Source organism: Agelaius phoeniceus, chromosome 8 (genome assembly GCF_051311805.1).
Source record: "Agelaius phoeniceus isolate bAgePho1 chromosome 8, bAgePho1.hap1, whole genome shotgun sequence".
Lineage (NCBI taxonomy): Eukaryota > Metazoa > Chordata > Aves > Passeriformes > Icteridae > Agelaius > Agelaius phoeniceus.
The window spans coordinates 28,315,695-28,333,154 of record NC_135272.1 but is presented as its reverse complement, the minus strand read 5'-3'; the positions used below and the strand labels follow the sequence as shown (position 1 = coordinate 28,333,154).

General features: G+C 42.1%; 1 protein-coding gene across 1 annotated transcript; it reads left to right on the top strand.

The window, feature by feature from the left end:
- Positions 1-235: 235 nt before the first annotated feature.
- Positions 236-17,055, top strand: KIF2C (kinesin family member 2C). The gene is made up of 21 exons (XM_054638207.2): positions 236-357; positions 465-559; positions 1,922-2,023; positions 2,243-2,291; positions 4,912-5,025; positions 5,806-5,922; positions 6,324-6,424; positions 6,695-6,790; positions 7,661-7,715; positions 7,811-7,973; positions 8,250-8,340; positions 9,942-10,005; positions 11,112-11,203; positions 11,442-11,584; positions 12,987-13,191; positions 13,635-13,745; positions 14,254-14,321; positions 15,551-15,653; positions 15,731-15,847; positions 16,208-16,334; positions 16,525-17,055. The coding sequence occupies exons 1-21, from the start codon at positions 294-296 to the stop codon at positions 16,599-16,601; spliced, it is 2,154 nt and encodes a 717-aa protein (XP_054494182.2). The 5' UTR covers positions 236-293; the 3' UTR covers positions 16,602-17,055.
- Positions 17,056-17,460: the final 405 nt, after the last annotated feature.

The window sequence follows — 17,460 nt, the reverse complement described above, 5'->3', positions numbered from 1 at the left end:
CGAACCTCCCGGGAGCGGTGCCTAAGCCCACCCCAAGCCGCACTCCCACGGCAGGACAGGGCAGAGCAAATCACCTCAGACCGCCTTCCTTCCCCGGGAGCGGCGGCGCTGCCCGCTCTCCGGGCCTCCATCTCCCGGCAGCCACGCCCCACCGCCTGGCTTGCCGGGAGATGTAGTCCCGCGGCCACTCCCGGCAGGCCGCGCGGCACGCCGGCGCGCGGGGTTTAAACCGGCGGCGGTTGCTGTGCGGGTGTCTCGCTGCTGGGGCGGGACGTGGTTCCTGTCCCCGAGCCATGGACTCCCGCCTCTGCCGCAACGTCTATCCCGGCGTCGTTATTAACATCCAGCGGAGCAGTGGTGAGGACTGGGGAATGGGGTGTCTGCAGCCTCCTGGCCTCCGCCGCCCGCGGGAGTCCTGGCGGCGTAGGGTGGCCAGGTTTGGGCTTAATGCTGGCTTTTTCCAGGCTTAATCCATAAGGCCACGGTGAAGGTGGTGAACGTAGAGCACTCCTGCGTGACCGTGGAGTGGTGTGAGAGCGGTGCCACTAAAGGCAAGGAGGTGAGTGCGAACTGCTCGCGGCCCCTTCCTTCCCCGGGTGCTCCGACGCCGCTGGGCCCGGGCAGCCCGAGGCTCGTCCGGAGCGGCCCAGCGCCTCTGCCCCGCTAGGCGGGCAGCGCTCGGCCTGCGCTGCTGCAGCTCGCTCCACGCTCTCCTTCTCTTACACCCAATGAAAGCAATGGTCTAGGTGTGCCAAGGTAAAGTGTGAGAGCTGCAGTGCCAAAGCTGCACCCTTTGCCTTTCAGAGGGATCAAGGAGGTGTTGGGCCTCTCGCACTGTCGACTCCCAATGCTCCTAAGATTCCAGTTTTCCAGCTCTGTTTATTGGCTTTCTATGTCTTATACTATGGCCTTCAGGGTCTCCTTAAAATCTGTTACTAATAAGGTGCTGGGTTTGATTTCCTGAACTTCTGCACCAATATGAAATGAATCCAATGTGAGATGGGATGGGAGAGAGGGGGGTCTGAGGCATTTGAAGGTTATATGGCTGAATTCCTGACACTTAAAGAAGTTTGATACTCAGCAAATGTACTTGTCCTTCTGGACTCTCTAGAAATATAGAGACTCTGGATTTCAGTGAAAATCTTAAAAGTTGCTATTGGCTGGTTGTTAGAAGCTAAATCTTACTCTGTGCATGTGCCTGCTGCATTCAAATAGAAAAAAAATATACAGATTCAGATATAATTATTGGCTAAATTGCATTTATGTGTTAAGATGTTAAATCTTTAGGAAGATACATCAAAATATAGCAATTTTCTTATGTGCTTATGTGTATATGCTGTGCATGTGATGAGGTGAAGGCAGAATTATGATTTTACATGGGTGTCAGTCAGGAATAGCTGATCCCAGGTGAAATTGTTTGCAGTAGCAAGTGAAGATACAGGTGAATTAAGTTATGGATTAAATGCTGAATCCTTCATTTCCCAGAGTCTAAGCAGCTCTTTGACGTTTATTTCAGTAAGCACAATCACACAGTAAACACTTAATGCTCTCCTAGCACAGAAGTTACAGAGCTGCTGAGATTTACTAAGATTAGCAGTGGGAGATTAGAGCAGGGGATGCCAAATGGGCTTTGCTCTTCTCTTCAGAACTGCTCTATGGCACCTGCAGAGCTGTGTGGTGTTTGGCAGATGAAGGTAAATGGCTTAACTAGCACATTTTGTCTGGTGTATTTAGATGTACCAGATTGTTCAAATGGAATAGGAACTACTGTTTTGCTCTTCCAAGCAATTTTAATGTAACATTTGGTAGGCAGTGGGTCAAGTTTGTTTGCCTTCACTGAAAGTCCAGATTAGAAAAAAAACAGTCCCTAAGTGGAAGCAGCATTATTCTGCCATGTAAAATCTTGCCTTTGCTCTTGCAGGTTGACATTAGTGATGTCATTGCAATAAATCCTGAGTTATTAGAACTACCTCCTGCTGATGTGAAAGAGAATGTTCCCTTGCAAGACAATGTAACTGTACAGGTAAGTGCTTTAAAGTAGTTTTGTTTTTTCTAAGGTATTGTTGCATAGGTCTTGTTCTATGTAATACTTTCAGCTGTAAAATTTGAGATCTCTAACTTGCTTTTTTGTCTCACAGTTAGGCTTTGGTCAGAAATTCTTGTCATATTGCTGTTGCCCTGAAGAGCAGTGCTAGGTGTTTGCTGCTTACTCCAATTGCTTACAGCATTCCTTGTTTTTCAGAAACAGAAACGTAGAACAACCCTTTCAAAAATTCCTGCTCCTCGAGAAGGTGAGAAAATGTCTTTTTTTTCTCTCTGCTATGCCCTTGTGGAACTGTGCTGGTCTTTTACTGGAGCCATAATACTGTACTTTAGTGCATCATCTGGGCAGTGCTAACAAATGTCTCATACCAATGTTTTGGACTCCTGAGGGCAGGAACTCTCCTAACAGGTTGCTGTCCTGCTCCTGTAAGCTGGGGTTTGTTGATGCGTTCTCCTCTTCTGCAATATTGCTGTAGTTATTCCCTGCTTTAAATATCACTAGGCAGTTGCTGTTGCAGTGAGTTTTAAAGCTCTGTATGGAGCTTTGTAAATGCTGCAAACAACAGAAGTGGCAATTATTAAGATTAAAAGTGTCAGAATGAGAGTAGAAAGGACAAGAAAGAAATAGTGGTGACAAATGTATGTTTCCTCATTAAGCAGCCTCCCTGGACAATAAGTAGAGCTTTATGCTTGGAGACTTTTCAGAGCAGGCAGCCAAAGTGCCAGCTGGTGTGCCCAGCTCCCTGATTGCATGTCAGTACAATGTGTTGAGCAAAGCCAGAAGGGTAGATAGAGATGTCACTGTGGGATTGCTAAGAAATTGTTCTTCCTGAGGTGTCAGGAGTTAGAAAATGCCTAACTTCTACCTTCTTTTAGCTTTATTAGCTGACTCTTTGAGCTTTTTAAATTGCAAATGACAGCATTACAGGTCTATTTGTAATACACTGTATGATGCTGGGGTTGAATGATTGCTGATTTAATGATACTCTCAAAGTGCATAGTTAGCCAAAACTTGTGCTTCTCCATTCAACTGAGCTGTAAACAAAACATCTGGGTATGTTTGTCCTCTTCTGTTGCATGCAATGTGAGACAGGGAAGCTGGTCCCAAAAGACAACAGTACAAATTCCCTGGCATCAGAGGGGCAGGAGTTATCCAAGAATCCTAATGTGTAAGAAGTTGTTCTGTACTGGAGTACAGTACAGATCCTGATCTCTCTCAAATTCAGAGAACTCCATAAATTTTGTGAACTAACAAGCAAAATGATGTAAAGTCAGGACTGTCTATATATAGGTCTGTTAATAGAACTGGATAGCCAGCTGGAAAACACAATGTGTGTTAATCCAGTCCCTGGTTGATGGAAACATGTCCTTGCAGAGGTCACAGCTCTCCTGAGGTATAGAATCTAATTGCATAACTAAAATTTCTGTTGCCTGTCCTAGTGGCACAGTCTTGTCACTGCTCAGAGCTTAGAGGAGCAGTGTTTTCAGTATTCATCAAATAATTTCTATTGTTAAAACTAGCTAGGGCCCAGGAGTGTCAGAGTATCTGTCCTTTTGCAAACTCTGTACTGCACCATTTAGAAAGCTAACATCAGCTTCTCTCATGTTCTTAGACTAAACAAATTAAAGAAGATCAGCAGGTGTCAGTCTCCCTCTTATCCAGGAAAGGAGAGAAGCAGTGCTTTCAGAATTAATTAAGGCATAGATATTGCCTCAGTCCCATGGATCAATAAGAATTTTTGAGGATGCTGAATATCCTCACATACAAGAATCACTTGAATTCAAACCCATTTAGATGGAGTGAATCCTCCAGTTAATCTGCCTGTCCAGGAGCACCAGCATTTATAGAAACAGTGCTGTTGAGTGTGAGATGAGATCAGGCCTGGGCATGTGGGACAAGAGAAAATGGAATAAAATGCCCTTTCTGAGTATAATGAAACTGATGCTTTTTGTTTCTAAAATTGCAGCAGTCACATTTAATGTCTCTGCAAATGAGCAGAAGATTCAAGGTAAAGAGTTAACGGGAGCAATGAATTTTGTGAATGGTTTTAAGAAATTTGATTCAGAATTTAAAAGAACCCTTCGTCTCCAACAGATCTGGTGTCCTTTGAAATAAGTGATTCATTCTGGATAAATTCTAATAATTGCTGGTCATGAGAGGTGAAGGGAGTTCTAGCTTGCATATCACACTTTCTTTTTCATATCAGATTTGCTTTTTTTTTTTTTTAAACAAATCTATTGAGGTAAACATTCCAATCCTTGTCCTAGGAAGCTTTGTAAAGGACTTGATCTCAGTGAAAGAAATACCTTGGCATGTGAAAATGGAGAGTGCCTACAAAGGGACCTTTTTCCAAGATTTGCTGTTGCTATACAATGTTTTTTAGCTGAATGTTCTGCCACAGAACTCCCAGCCTACTGCACCACACAGAGCCTATGTGTGGGTGCCCTCATGGTGGGTGGGCACAGTGCTGCCCATGGCCAGTTGCCAGGCTGCTGTACCCATGTCACCATCAAAGAGTTAATTCATGCAGCCCTGCAAGTGTGAAGCTTCAGAGCATTTAGTGGTCTTCTGACTTGGAACTTCCTCCTTCCTAGGTATTGTTAGGATGCTGGAACTGCCATATCCTCATGTGAATCCTTAGTGGGATCTGAAAGAAATTCCCTGGAATTGCAAATCTGGAATGAACTGTTTGCTTTTCTGTAGTGATGGGTTTATTGACCACTTTTCACCCACATATATTGCTTTGTCCTGCACTTTGCTAATGGGAAAGATCCTTTTAACCACACCTTCTTCTCATCTGCTCTGTACTTTGTGAACAACTGATTAATTGCAAGTGTCTGAGTGTCCCTGGATTCCTGTTTCCAAAGCTGTGCGTGGCCGTTCCAGGATGTCTGCTCTCACAGAACCCCAGTGTGGCTTCCAGGAAGATGAAATGGCAGTAGATCCCTCCACTTCTGTGCAAACCAGAAAATATTTGGCTGGTAAGTGGAGAAACAGAAAATAATTGCTGGTAAGTGGAGAAACAGTCCAGTGAATTCTTAATGTGAAACAATTTTCACATTGAGTGAGTTTAATTATTCAAACTGCAAATCCCAGTGGGAGATCAATCTGAACTTTTTCATAGATAAAATGAGAGACCTAGAGGTCTGCCCCTATGCAAATATCCAGGGCTCCTGCCTGAAGTGTTGTCCAAAGGAAGTTGGAAACAATGTTGTGCAAAATTATGTACTTTCTTAGTCAGAGAGCTGTGGTTGAACAAATTGGGTGGATGTGCTATCTCCTTAATGGCATGGAATGGTATTCATGGTGCTAGAGTGGGAAGAGAAGTGCCTAAACACTGCTGACAACACACCCTGTAACCATATTGGTAGTAGTTTTACCTGTACTGGCTGAGTAAAGCAAGAACTTGAGCCTCCTTGAATTACAAAATTGTAGTTATTTATTTTACTAGGCTACTCTAAGAATAGCTGAGGGCATGCCTTGTATGTTAAGTTCTACAAAAAAAACTGAAATAAGAGGCTTGATATTAAATTCTTGTCTAGTTGGTTTGGCCTTGATTTGCAGCATTGCATGAAAATTGGTTTCTGGCAAAGGATTTAAAAGTTTACTTGCACATTTACCACAGGTTTTAGATCGTTCACTCTCCTGCTGCAAGAGTTGAGAAATGCCTATGGTCTGAGGCTTTACAAATTACAAAATTATTCTTGATATTTGCAATCTCATTATTGGTTTTGGTCTGCCTTCTTTGCTTCTTTCTGCAGCTGGCCGAACCAGGCCTACTGGGCTGGGTTGTGTTCCAGAAGCTTCCCTGGAAAATGTAAATGGAAATACAGAGAATCATCTGCCTGCTGCTAGAACGAACTGTTCAGTGAGCCCAGGTACCTGGGAGCAGTGGGTAAAGACTGACTCATCAGTCAGCAGTGAATCACTGTGATTGCTGCTTTGTGTACTCAGACTAAAGCTTTGAAAAGGTGACTTTGGCAGCAAGACAGAATGTCTTGATCACTTTTTATTACAGATGTGTAATTCTGTAATAGTGGTATTGCCTCAGAAATGCTTCCTTTTCTTTAGGGTGGTAGTGTGACTTCCGAGGTAGTTTCTGTGATAGTTAGATCTGGTTTGAGAAGGAAGTGCTGCAAAATTAATGGCCATCCTTCTGAAGATGATTGTTTCCTGTATGAGCTAGTCTGTCAGCAACCTGGAAAAGCCAAAATATTTGTCTTATTCTTAAAACCTAGTATGGAATTTTAACCCAAGGAACTGTTTTCATTTTATCTAGTTCGAAGAAGATCTAACATTGTGAAAGAGATGGAGAAAATGAGAACCAAGAGAGAAGAAAAGAGAGCTCAAAATAGTGAAATCAGGATAAAACGAGCACAGGTGGAGTACTCTACAATACATCTGTAAGGGGAAATTCTATAGGACTCTGGACTACAGTAGTTGAAACCAAAACATATTTTGGACAGGCTTTCTTAGAAAGCTCTTAGTTCTTAGAAAGCTCTACATAAGGATGAATTGATTCTGATTTTTAGGAAGTTGTGAATCTTGTAAAATGCTTTGAATTGCATACACCTGCTTGTTTAATAGTCTCTGTGGCCTTTTTTTGCTGTAACAGATCAATTGCATTCACATCCATGGTTTTCCATGCAGGAGTTTGACAGCAGCTATCCAAACTGGGAGTTTGCACGTATGATCCAGGCATTCAGAGCAACTTTAAACTGCCAGCCAATATCTATAAGTGATCCAGTAAGTAAATACTGAGGCTACTAACTGCAGCCTGGGGACAGACTTCTCTATTTTGTACTGAAAATGTTGGCATCAAGCAGTTGGTGCATCGTTGCACCTTGGAAATCCTCTGAGCATATTGTGAGCTTGAGGAAGTTGGGGATATCTGTAAGGTCACTTGCCTTCCCTATTTAGGGCTAAGCTGTCTTGTTTTACTTTGTCACTAGTGAAGAGTCTGTGGCTCAACAATTATCATGCAATGATGTGTGACCATCAGTTGCACAGCCATTGTTGTAGGAATAGGCACAATTTAAAATGGTCTGTTGCCCTATTACAGAACATATTGATCAATTTTTAAATATGTCAAAAAGTGGAGGAGCAAAAGTAGAGGTTGAAAACTAGAGAACCCTGGCTTGGTCAATACCCTCAGCCATTAAAAAACCCTGTGTACCTATTGCTGTGTGTGACAGGAGAAGAGCTCGTTACCTTTCCCTTCTGTTTCACCCAATGGCATGTGCACTCCCAGCTCATCTGATGTGTAGCTGTCCTGCACAAATAAATCAGTAAAGAACTCCAGGTTAACAAAAACCTCTGGGGTAAATGAAAATATTAATTTTCCTGAATAATTACTTGACCATAGCTGCAGTATTGATACCATAAATTTTGCTGGAAAGCATTTTTGTCCTACATGTTGGAGAATGCTGCATAAAGGTAAATTATTTGTAGTGTTCCTTTTGCACTGAATGCACTTTAAGACTGACATCCCTGCATGAGTGGGTCGGCTCAGAAGCAACTCTGACCAGCATAAAGTAAAATGGATGTGAGGGAGCACTGGATCTCTCTGTAATAGAGTGAGTGTAATTGGGAAATACTTATTTTCTTTTCTTTTAGATAGAAGAGCACAGGATTTGTGTCTGTGTGAGAAAGCGCCCTCTCAATAAGCAAGGTGAGTGTACTGACCAAACAGCTCTGTCCTGTCTTGAACAGTTTGACTTTGTTCAGACTGTTTTTGTTAAAACCGAGGGTCTTTTCTGTCAACAGAACTTCAGAAAAAGGAATGTGATGTGGTTACTGTTCCGAGCAAGTGTGTCCTGATGGTGCATGAGCCAAAGCAGAAAGTGGACCTAACAAAATACCTTGAAACCCAAACATTTAGATTTGACTTTTCATTTGATGAAACTGCTTCGAATGAAATGGTATACAGGTAATGCTTGCTACTTACTGGAAATGACTTTCAGATAAAAGCATGGAGCTGTGGCCAGATGGCATCTAAGCTTAAGAAACTTACTTGAAATAAGTATTAGAATCCTTTTTGGAGGAAGCTGAAGGACTGAAAAGTCTAAGGCTTATTTTTGGCATACCCTTACTGATTGCTTAAGGAGTTGCTTTTTTTTTTAGTTTCGTTTCTTGTTAAAACTGATGCTGATGAAGCAGTGTATGAAATATTTGCTGTAACTATTTTTTTCTTTTGAATATTCAGGTTCACTGCTAGACCTCTTGTAGAGACCATCTTTGAGGGTGGGAAGGCGACATGCTTTGCATATGGCCAGACAGGCAGTGGCAAGACACATGTAAGTTTTTCTCCAAGGTCTCAAATTTTCTAGCTTTGATAAAGTATTTCAAAGCTTCCTGATGCTTGAGTATGAGTAGGATTGGATCTTGGCTTTATTGTCTTAAAGCTAATACTTTGTAAGATGTTAACTCTTTTTCTGTAGCTTTATGTACTAGTGGGTTTCCTTTGAGGTTGTGTGGAAAATTGTACTGGCTTTTGAAAAGATTTAGAAAAAATCTTTTTAGAAAAAAAAAGAAATAAGAAATATATATTTTTTTTTCTCTTTAGAAAAAAGAAAATCTGGCTTTTCAAAGATTTAGGATGTATTGATATGTCAGTTTTAGTCATAGCTATTCCTTGCCTCAAATGCCTGTTGCTGTTTAACTCCTGTCTGTATAGAGGGGCTATTAGCCTACATCAGACATAGGCCAGTCTCTCTTGTGCTTTGAGCTTGGAGGCATTCCAAAGAATTCAGCAATTATATAAAAATAAGCCTCATGATGCACATAAATATTTAAGTGATCTGGTATTGTTTGTGAACTGGGTGAGTTAGTGTATTTGCTTTCTAACCACTCCTTCCAGTCTAACAGTTGCAGCTTTAAGGGTTATGAAAATTCTTTTGTCTCAAAAGAGAAAGCTTGCTCTAAACTTTTAACAGCTTTGTCTTTAACGTCTTCTGGGAACTATGGGGAAGAATCCTCACAGCATGATAGTGGAGGTGAATGTGCTGTCTTACTCTGCAAATGCATTTACTTCAAACCACAGTGATCTGCACTGGACTGGGCTAATGCACTGCTTTGAGTAATCAGACAGTCATTGCTGTTGTTCAGTGATAGAGGCAAGTTTTAGGCTAGGACCTCCTATTTTTAGTGTTATGTAGTGAGCTGTAGATCTTTTCCAGTAATCCAGACAAAAAGTTGGAGCTTTATACAAGTTTGAACACAGGCTGCCTTCATTGCACTGGAAAGGGCAGAGAAACCTGCTTACCTGAGCCTCATTACAGGAGTACAGCTGTGATGCACTAAAATCACAGGTTACTTTCTCTTCCTAGTCCTAGGGCAGAACTAGTGCAGGGACAACAGCTGCACCTCGAGACTGGAGTGTTGCACATTAAACTCTGCTAGATTGAGAATGTGTCATGGGATTGAGCCGTGTTTTAAATAAGTGGTAGAGCAAGTCACTAGGATAGCACTAACTGAAACATTTTTTGTAATTAAAGATACTTTGGTTAAAGGAATTAAAGGTACTGTCTGCTCTAAATTTGTATTTTCATGTTAACTTTTGCAAGTAGTTGTAAAAAATGTTATTTGACCTAGATCCTAACAAATGGAGCTTTCCCTTCTGACTAGAGGCTGTTTGGTTGCACTGTCAAAGTAGTTTCCTTGGAGGAACAACTGCTTTGACTCTGCACCCCAGAGCCTTACAGGTGCACTGCTTTGTGTAGGCCAGATCTTCTTTTTGAACTGATAGGGAAGCTGCAAACTCATTTAGCACTGTGCTCCAGTAATCTTGCTGGCATTGGGGTTTATCTATTGTAACTTCCTAGTCTGTTTTCAGACTAAGATCAGATAGGCTGACTTTTTGGTGCCATGCCTGACCTCTGGCCTTTTCTCTTCACAGACTATGGGTGGAGACTTCTCTGGGAGAGGCCAGAATGCCTCAAGGGGCATATATGCTTTTGCCTGTGAGTTGATTCTTCTATACATACAAAAATCAGATTAATGCTTATTTTTCTTAACTAGGCAAGATCTGTTTTTTATGGTTATTTTAAACATGCACAGTAGAAGATACATAAAGTATTTGTGTTTTCATGAATAAGAGATGGTGTTTGCAGGAGGTATGATTATTTTTTCATTCATTTCACAAAATATTTTTCCTCTAGCCTGTAAGTGTCTACATCCATACTGAACTCACCAGAAGCTACTTGTTTCTGATAAATTTACTAATTAGGCATTTGCTGGGCAGAACCACTTAATTTTGATTCTTCTGCTTTGCTTTTGTCTCAGACATATCTGAGTACAACACAATTCTACCCATTTGTGATAGAAAAATTGTTAGGCAAAAGGATGTATGTATTGTGTTTCTTTCCATAAGTCTTAAATACAAAAAAAAACCCTAGCATGTCCAAAATTATTTCAGAAAACAGATGCTTAGAAGCCTCTCCTTGATAATGTCTAGAAAGTACCACAAAACCTGACCTTTACCTTCCCTTTAGAAAGACACAGTGTGAATTTAGTCAGCAGCAAGGCAGCTGAACCAGGAACAACTGTTGGCTGATCTCTGAAAAATAGTTATGACTGGCCCTGAGGGAGTCTTTGCTTTTCAGCTTAGCTTCAAAATCTGGAGCCTAATTGTGAAAAGCTGCACTGGATCCAGCCACAGGGTCAACTAAGCTGGTATATTGTCTCCAAACTTCAGCAATGCAGATGTTCAGGGATGCATGTTTTCTAAACTTTCTGCAAGATGTACTTGAAACACAAACATGTGACTTTTTCAGGGCTGTCCAAAACAATAGAGGATCCCAGTGTTCCCTCAGAGCAGTAAGGATTGTTATCTGTGGGTGGCATTAGCAGTTGAAACTCCTGTATTTCCCTGTTTTCAGTCCCTGGGTAAGGATGCTGCTCAATCTGTTCTCCAGATGGTAGCACAGCACTGATTGTTAGCGTTTGTTTGGACGACTGTCACTCAGTGCTAGACACTGCCTTATAGCTGTGCAGTGTTTGACAGTAGATCAAGTAGCAACTAGAATGTGTTAAACCAGTTAACTAAACTTCTGTCTTTCCTCACTAGCACAAGATGTCTTCCTCCTCCTGAACCAGCCCAGGTACAGGAATCAGAATCTGGAAGTCTATGTGACTTTCTTTGAAATATACAATGGAAAAGTAAGACCTTTTTTATTTTTAAATCTTGACCTGATTTCTTTGGTTGACTATTTCAGTAGCTGAGTCAAACTTCATACCTTCTATAGTTCTATGTATTGTGTTTATATTGGTGTGTTTTGGTTTGAATTTGAAATCTATGTTAAAGATGCTGTTTCTATATAGCTTTATACAAAGACAAAGAAAATACTTACAAGGAGTCCTTGTTCAGATTTGCCTCAATCTTTTTGCCTAAATATAGGTGTTTGACCTCTTGAATAAGAAGGCCAAACTTCGAGTCCTGGAGGATGGCAAGCAACAGGTCCAGGTTGTTGGTCTCCAAGAAAAACCAGTTAGCTGTGCTGAGGATGTCATCAAAATGATCTTGATGGGCAGTGCCTGCAGGTGTGGTGACTTAAAATCTATAAAAGAAGAGTCATGTCCTGTTGCACCTCCATGTTTAGAAAAGCATATATGATGGCTGTAGCTGGTGCTTTGAGATTTAAACAGAAGCTTGTTGTTCCCAGTAAAGGCACTGAGCAGCACCTCTGCATGAATACCAGGGAGTGGTTACACAACAAAGGAGTGGATGGGCTGGGTTCAGCCTGCCTTCCATAGGAAGTGTCAGAGCTCCTTGTTCATGTATCCTCATGGAACTCCAATAAGAGAAACCATTTACATGGGAAGATGGCTGCCTTGGTGCTTTCTAGTATCAGCTAGTCCACAGGAATACAGGTAGCTCCCTGTGGGCTTGTAAGATCGAGGAACAGCAGCTGGTATGAACCATAATTGCAAAAATGGTTTGGCTTAACTGCAGGCCAGATGAGCTATTCCAATGGCAACAAAAATACTGCATGTTGTTCAGGAATCCTGTCTAAAGAATCCTTGAAAGCAGGTGCCAAGGGACAGCTGTAGGCTTGGCACATCATCCTGGCAGGAAAGGCTGTAGTAGGGGCAGCTCTGCCATCATACTGGTATCTTTAATTGGGAGCTAAAATCTGTATTACCAAGTGTTATCTGCTTCAGTTAAGTTGCCATTGCTGTGGAAATGTTTGTAGGCAAATGAGAGCTTCTTGGCTTCTGTAGTGCACTGTGTGGGCAAATATGCACATCCTAAAAGCTTATTCAGCATTCTGTACAGCCTTTTTTTGGCTAGCAATTTAGTCGTGAGCTGTTTTTACATTTCAGGCTACTCCCTCCTTTTTTCCCAGTAGCAGGGATGATGGTGGAACAGTGAACCTGCCAGCATTCTCAAGGAATAAATGATAAAGAAGGTCACAGAGAGATTTAAATTAAAAGATGTCACTCTGTGCCTTGCAGTAATGGGGCAGGTGCAGCTGCACAGCAGAGGTGAAGTGCCAAGCCAGCTTGGCTGGAGAAAGGGATTTACCATGATTGTAATGTGCTAGCACAGCTAATGCTGTTTAGTGGGGAGCTTGGCTGAGCTTACTGTATAATGGCAGATGCATTAGGAAAATGACATGTGGTGTGCTGAAGGTGTGACTTCCAGCTCAAGTGCATGTGAGGCTTTAGCACTCAGAAAGGCATTCCAATGTAGGCTGGCTGAGTTGAGCCAGGCAGCTTAAATAGCCTTAAACTTGTATAACCAGGGAGAAGGTTGGTATTTTTCACAAGTAGTTCTGTGCTCTTATATCAGAAACAATTCTATAGTTCACACAAACTTAAAGCATTAATGTGTGGGATAAACCCTAGGAGGTTAATTGAATGGCTACAGGTCTTATCTAGTGCTGTCAGGACCTGTTGTTTTGTTACACATTTCTAAGGCTTGTTTGCATCTCTGCTGAAGGACATCTGGGCAGACTTTTGCAAATGCCAGCTCTTCCCGGTCACACGCCTGCTTCCAAATCATCCTGCGCCGAAGAGGACAAATGATTGGCAAATTTTCCTTGGTGGATCTGGCAGGAAATGAAAGGGGTGCAGACACATCTAATGCTGATCGGCAGACACGGATGGAAGGTGCTGAAATCAATAAGAGCTTGCTGGCTTTGAAGGTGAGCTACAGCTCCTGGACCAGAGTGATAATCCACATGTGGATTCTAACTCTGGGGTTATCTGTTCTGTTTTATTCCAGTACGAGGAAAAAACTGAAAAAGTACTAATTTAGGATGTGAGCAACCTAAAAATAGAGTATACTTCCATTTAGAGTGTTTCCAGGAAAGTAGTGCAGTCTTGTCAGGCCAGACACTGGTACAGCTGTTTCAAGCTTCATTCAATATGACCTTTTTTAGTGGGGGGGTTATGACATATAATGGCTATACCTACTGTCCTGTGACAGTCAGATACCTGGAGTATATTTTAAAGAGTATGAAGAACTTGGAGCAATACATGTGACCATTCTTCAGCCTGTTGGGTTTACCAGCAATTGGTGGTTGATAGCTTGCAGAGCTGTTTGAAGAGGTGCCAACACTGCATTCACAATACTGTCTTTTTGTAGGAGTGCATCCGAGCTTTAGGGCAGAACAAGTCTCATACCCCTTTTCGGGAGAGCAAGCTGACACAGGTGCTAAGAGACTCCTTCATAGGAGCAAACTCAAGGACCTGCATGGTGAGTATGCACATGTCAAACACAATGCTTGGGTTCTATAATTCAACCAAATAGCTGCATGTTCCTCTACAGCAAGAGGTGTTTTTTTTTTTTTTTTTTAAATCAGAAAGCTTTAGATCTTGTTAAACAAACAAAAAAACCCAAAAAACCAAATATTTTCTTCATGGAAACTTGTCCAGGGTGAGCAAGATAATAAATTTGTGAGTTGTGCCCAGCTCTTGTAGAAGCAGGGCTGTGGATGTCTTTTTAATCTGCAGGAGAGGTTGGTGTGGGCTCGAAGGGCTTTGCTTTCTGTGGATGGTGAAGCACAGCAGGTGCACACAAAGACAGTGGAAAGTTGGATACAGGGGTGCTGGCATGTCCTACTGAATCCATAAAGAAAAATTGACTTGGCTGTCTCAACTCCAGCCCTTTGTCCTCAAATGTCCCAGCTCTGTGATGAGATCTGTAGGAGCATTAATGAGCAAAAGTCAGATGGGAGTCACTAAGGTTTCTTTTGTGTTTGCAGATAGCAATGATTTCTCCAGGCATGAGTTCGTGTGAATACACCTTAAACACACTGAGATATGCAGACAGGTAATGGCCTTTCTGACCTGGGGATTATAATCTTATTGTAAAATAAGATGTTAAGTGTTTTAGCTGCTTTTACTCTGACCTTTGGCACCTCAAGTTCTCTTGGATTGTTTGTATTGGCAACCTGGAGGATGGTTGTTAAGAGCAAAGTACCTTAGAGCTGTCATATGAAACCAGCCTGGGTGTTGTATGTGAGACATAATAGAGATGATGTAAAACCATGAGTAAGGTCTCTTCCTCAAAGGAATCTCCTCTCATGCTAGACTTCAGACTGCCCTAGTTCTTGAAGGGAGTTTACCCTGTCCTGAATGGTTATCTCTATGCCTTTTACTTTTGGTAGTACTTTGTGACCCATCTGTAAGGGTGTGCTAAGAATGTGTGTCATGAATGAGTGTTTTAGTTCACTCAAAGAATCACTGGCAAAGGTAGCAGCAAAAACAGTTTCAAGATTAAATGAAAGACACTGTTTTTTGGCAAGGTTCACTATACTACTGACTAGGTGGTTAAAGTACACAGAAGAGAAAATTGACTAAAATCAATCAATCTAAAATTAAAATCAACTTAAAATTATCTACCTGGAAACCTGGGGAATGGAAAAAGGGGTAAGGTTAGAAAAAGAAAGGGTAAAGATGAAAAGGACTAAAGGAGACCCTCCCCTTGAGTTACAAGGTTCATGTGACCCCCTTGTCAAACATAGCCCTGGACTTGACCAACAGTTCAGGCCTAAAGATTTTAACTGCACTTCATCCATAGCCTAATTTAAATAATTTAACCTTAGATTCTATTGAATTTACTATAAGCACAACACTCACAGGCCTAACTTACAAATACTTAACGTACTTAAGAATCTAAGACTGTAACCTTCATAGTATATTTGCTGTAGCATAGTCACACACAGACCTAAGGGTCTAAATTCAAGGGGTATGTATGTACCACCTGCTGTGAAGGGATTTTGGTCCCAGCTCAACTGATGCCAGTGTAACTGCCAGAGTGGCTCCTGGATGCCAGACAGAAAAGTTTCCTTAACACAAACATCTCCTGGCTTTCCTTCCCACAGTATTCAGGAGTTTCTGCCCATATAAGCCTGTTCTGGGGGTGGTAACTGTGTAACTCTTAAAGTGTAATTGATTGTTTCTTGCTGAGTGCTGATTGGTTGATTGCAGCAGCTGCTTTGTGATGCTGTAGCCAAGAAACTGATGAAAGATGAATTTGAGTGACAAATCTTGTTGCAGAGTGAAAGAGCTCAGCCCTCATGATGGAGGCGGTGAAACTCAGTGTCAGATGGAGACTGAGGAGGCTGAGACCAGTACTGAAGGCTCGGGTCTTCAACTCAATGTATGTGTGGGCAGTGGGCTAACCAGAACTCAAAGCTGGGAACAACCTGCTGTTCTTACCTGGGCTGTTTCTTGCAGTTCTCCAAGGATGAGGAGGAAGAACTCTCTCCACACATGTTCAACTATCGAGAGGTTATGACTCAAATTAGTGAACGGGAGGAGAAGGTTGTAGAACAGCTCAGAGAACTGAGACAGGTATGAGGGAGCAGCAAACCCAGCCCAGGCCACCTTCTATATGTTGATAGCAGCTTGCTTTGTCTGGGCCAAGTGCTGCTGGGGAGGTACCAATGCAAGATGCTGTACTACTGGTGTTACTTCTTCCTCATTGCCAACTTTTTCCTGTATTTTCTGGCCTAGCTGGTTAAACTGGGGCATTTCAGTGCTTTTGCCAATTCCCTTTCCCCTCCAAATAGCAACCTCTACTTGCTGCTAATGAACACTGATGGCTCCTGGTCTGTAGAAGTTCAGCTATGTTGATTAGACTGCCAGATTTGAAGAAACTAATTGAATTTCTAGAAACTCCATTTCTCATCACTGTTATCCTTGTAAATACAGAAAATGGCTACTGAACTTGACTGCCTCTTGGAAATCACAGAGAAACCAGATTATGATCTTGAGACCTTTGTGAGCAGAGCTAAGTACTTCATAGAGGACAGCTCAAGAAATTTCCTTAGTGTCAGAGGTATGTTAGAGCCTGTATCTGACTAGCACTGTCAGTAATGCTTTTCCAAAGACCTGAAAGTAACACCAGCATACCTGTGGGGGCTTGAGCACCCAGGCCTGCATAGCTGAGGTCTGCTGAGACTGACAGCTGTTTTGGAGAGTTCAGCTTCCTGATCAGTCACCCTGTTGCTCTTCCCTTTTTTTTACAGAAACACTGGATGCCCTGGGGACTGCCATGCAACTGGAGGAGCAAGCCAGCAAGCAGATTAGCTGGCAGAGGCCTTAATCATTACAGCAAAACCTGGTTCACAAGCAATCTTTCATGCACTTGTCTTGTCTTGCATGTTCGTCAGTGGTTTGTATCAGTCCTGTTTTAAATGCGGTAGGGTGTCTGCAGGTCACATGCCCAAGGGCAGTGAACACAGCAGCCTTTTTCTTCATGGCCTGTATCAGGGTACTCAGCAAAGTGCTAAAATGCACCCACTGCAAGGCTTGGGTAGGGGGCCTGAGAGTCTGCAGTCTCTGCCTGCAGAGATAGCTATAGCCCTTTGCTGGTGACAGTGGTCTCCCCTAAGAGAACTAACCACACATGTATAGTACATTACCTTTTCCAGATGTGCTTGAAATATTGCAAAACTGTTACAAGTTTTGCTTTTCTAGAAGGAAAGAAAATGGACTATGTGATTGTAAAAAACAATATTTTTAGAAGTTGAATAAATAAATGTTCTTGGATCTCACTATTTTATCTGTCCTATAAAAAATATTTCTTGCTGATTATGGTAAAGTTTAACAGCTCCTAAAGACTGGCTGATTGTTGGTAAGGAGGCTGATTTCTTGGATAAAGTTTCTTTTCAAAGTCTTTATACTTGTAATGTTTACATAAAAATCACTCAAAATACATTTTGTCTCTTAATTTTGAGATGCTGCTGGGATCCCCTAATGGGGGAAGGTGGCTTAGGTGTAGCTGTGTGCTGCCATGGCCCTTGTGTGCAGCCTGGGTCTGGATTTCCCTGCAGACCCTTCCTCTGGGAAAAGAGCAGGTTAGGAGAGGGACAGTTGTAGGGCATGTGCTAGTGCCTACTCTTTTACTTATTCAGCTCAGTTCAGCATTTGTCTTCAAAAGCACAAAATAGTTGTGTGAGCTC

Coding starts and splice junctions, on each gene's coding strand:
- KIF2C (XM_054638207.2), top strand. CDS start 294: ATGGACTCCCGCCTCTGCCGCAACGTCTATCCCGGCGTCGTTATTAAC. Junction 2,292..4,911: donor AATTCCTGCTCCTCGAGAAG/GTGAGAAAATGT, acceptor CTGTTTCCAAAG/CTGTGCGTGGCCGTTCCAGG. Junction 7,974..8,249: donor TCGAATGAAATGGTATACAG/GTAATGCTTGCT, acceptor TTGAATATTCAG/GTTCACTGCTAGACCTCTTG.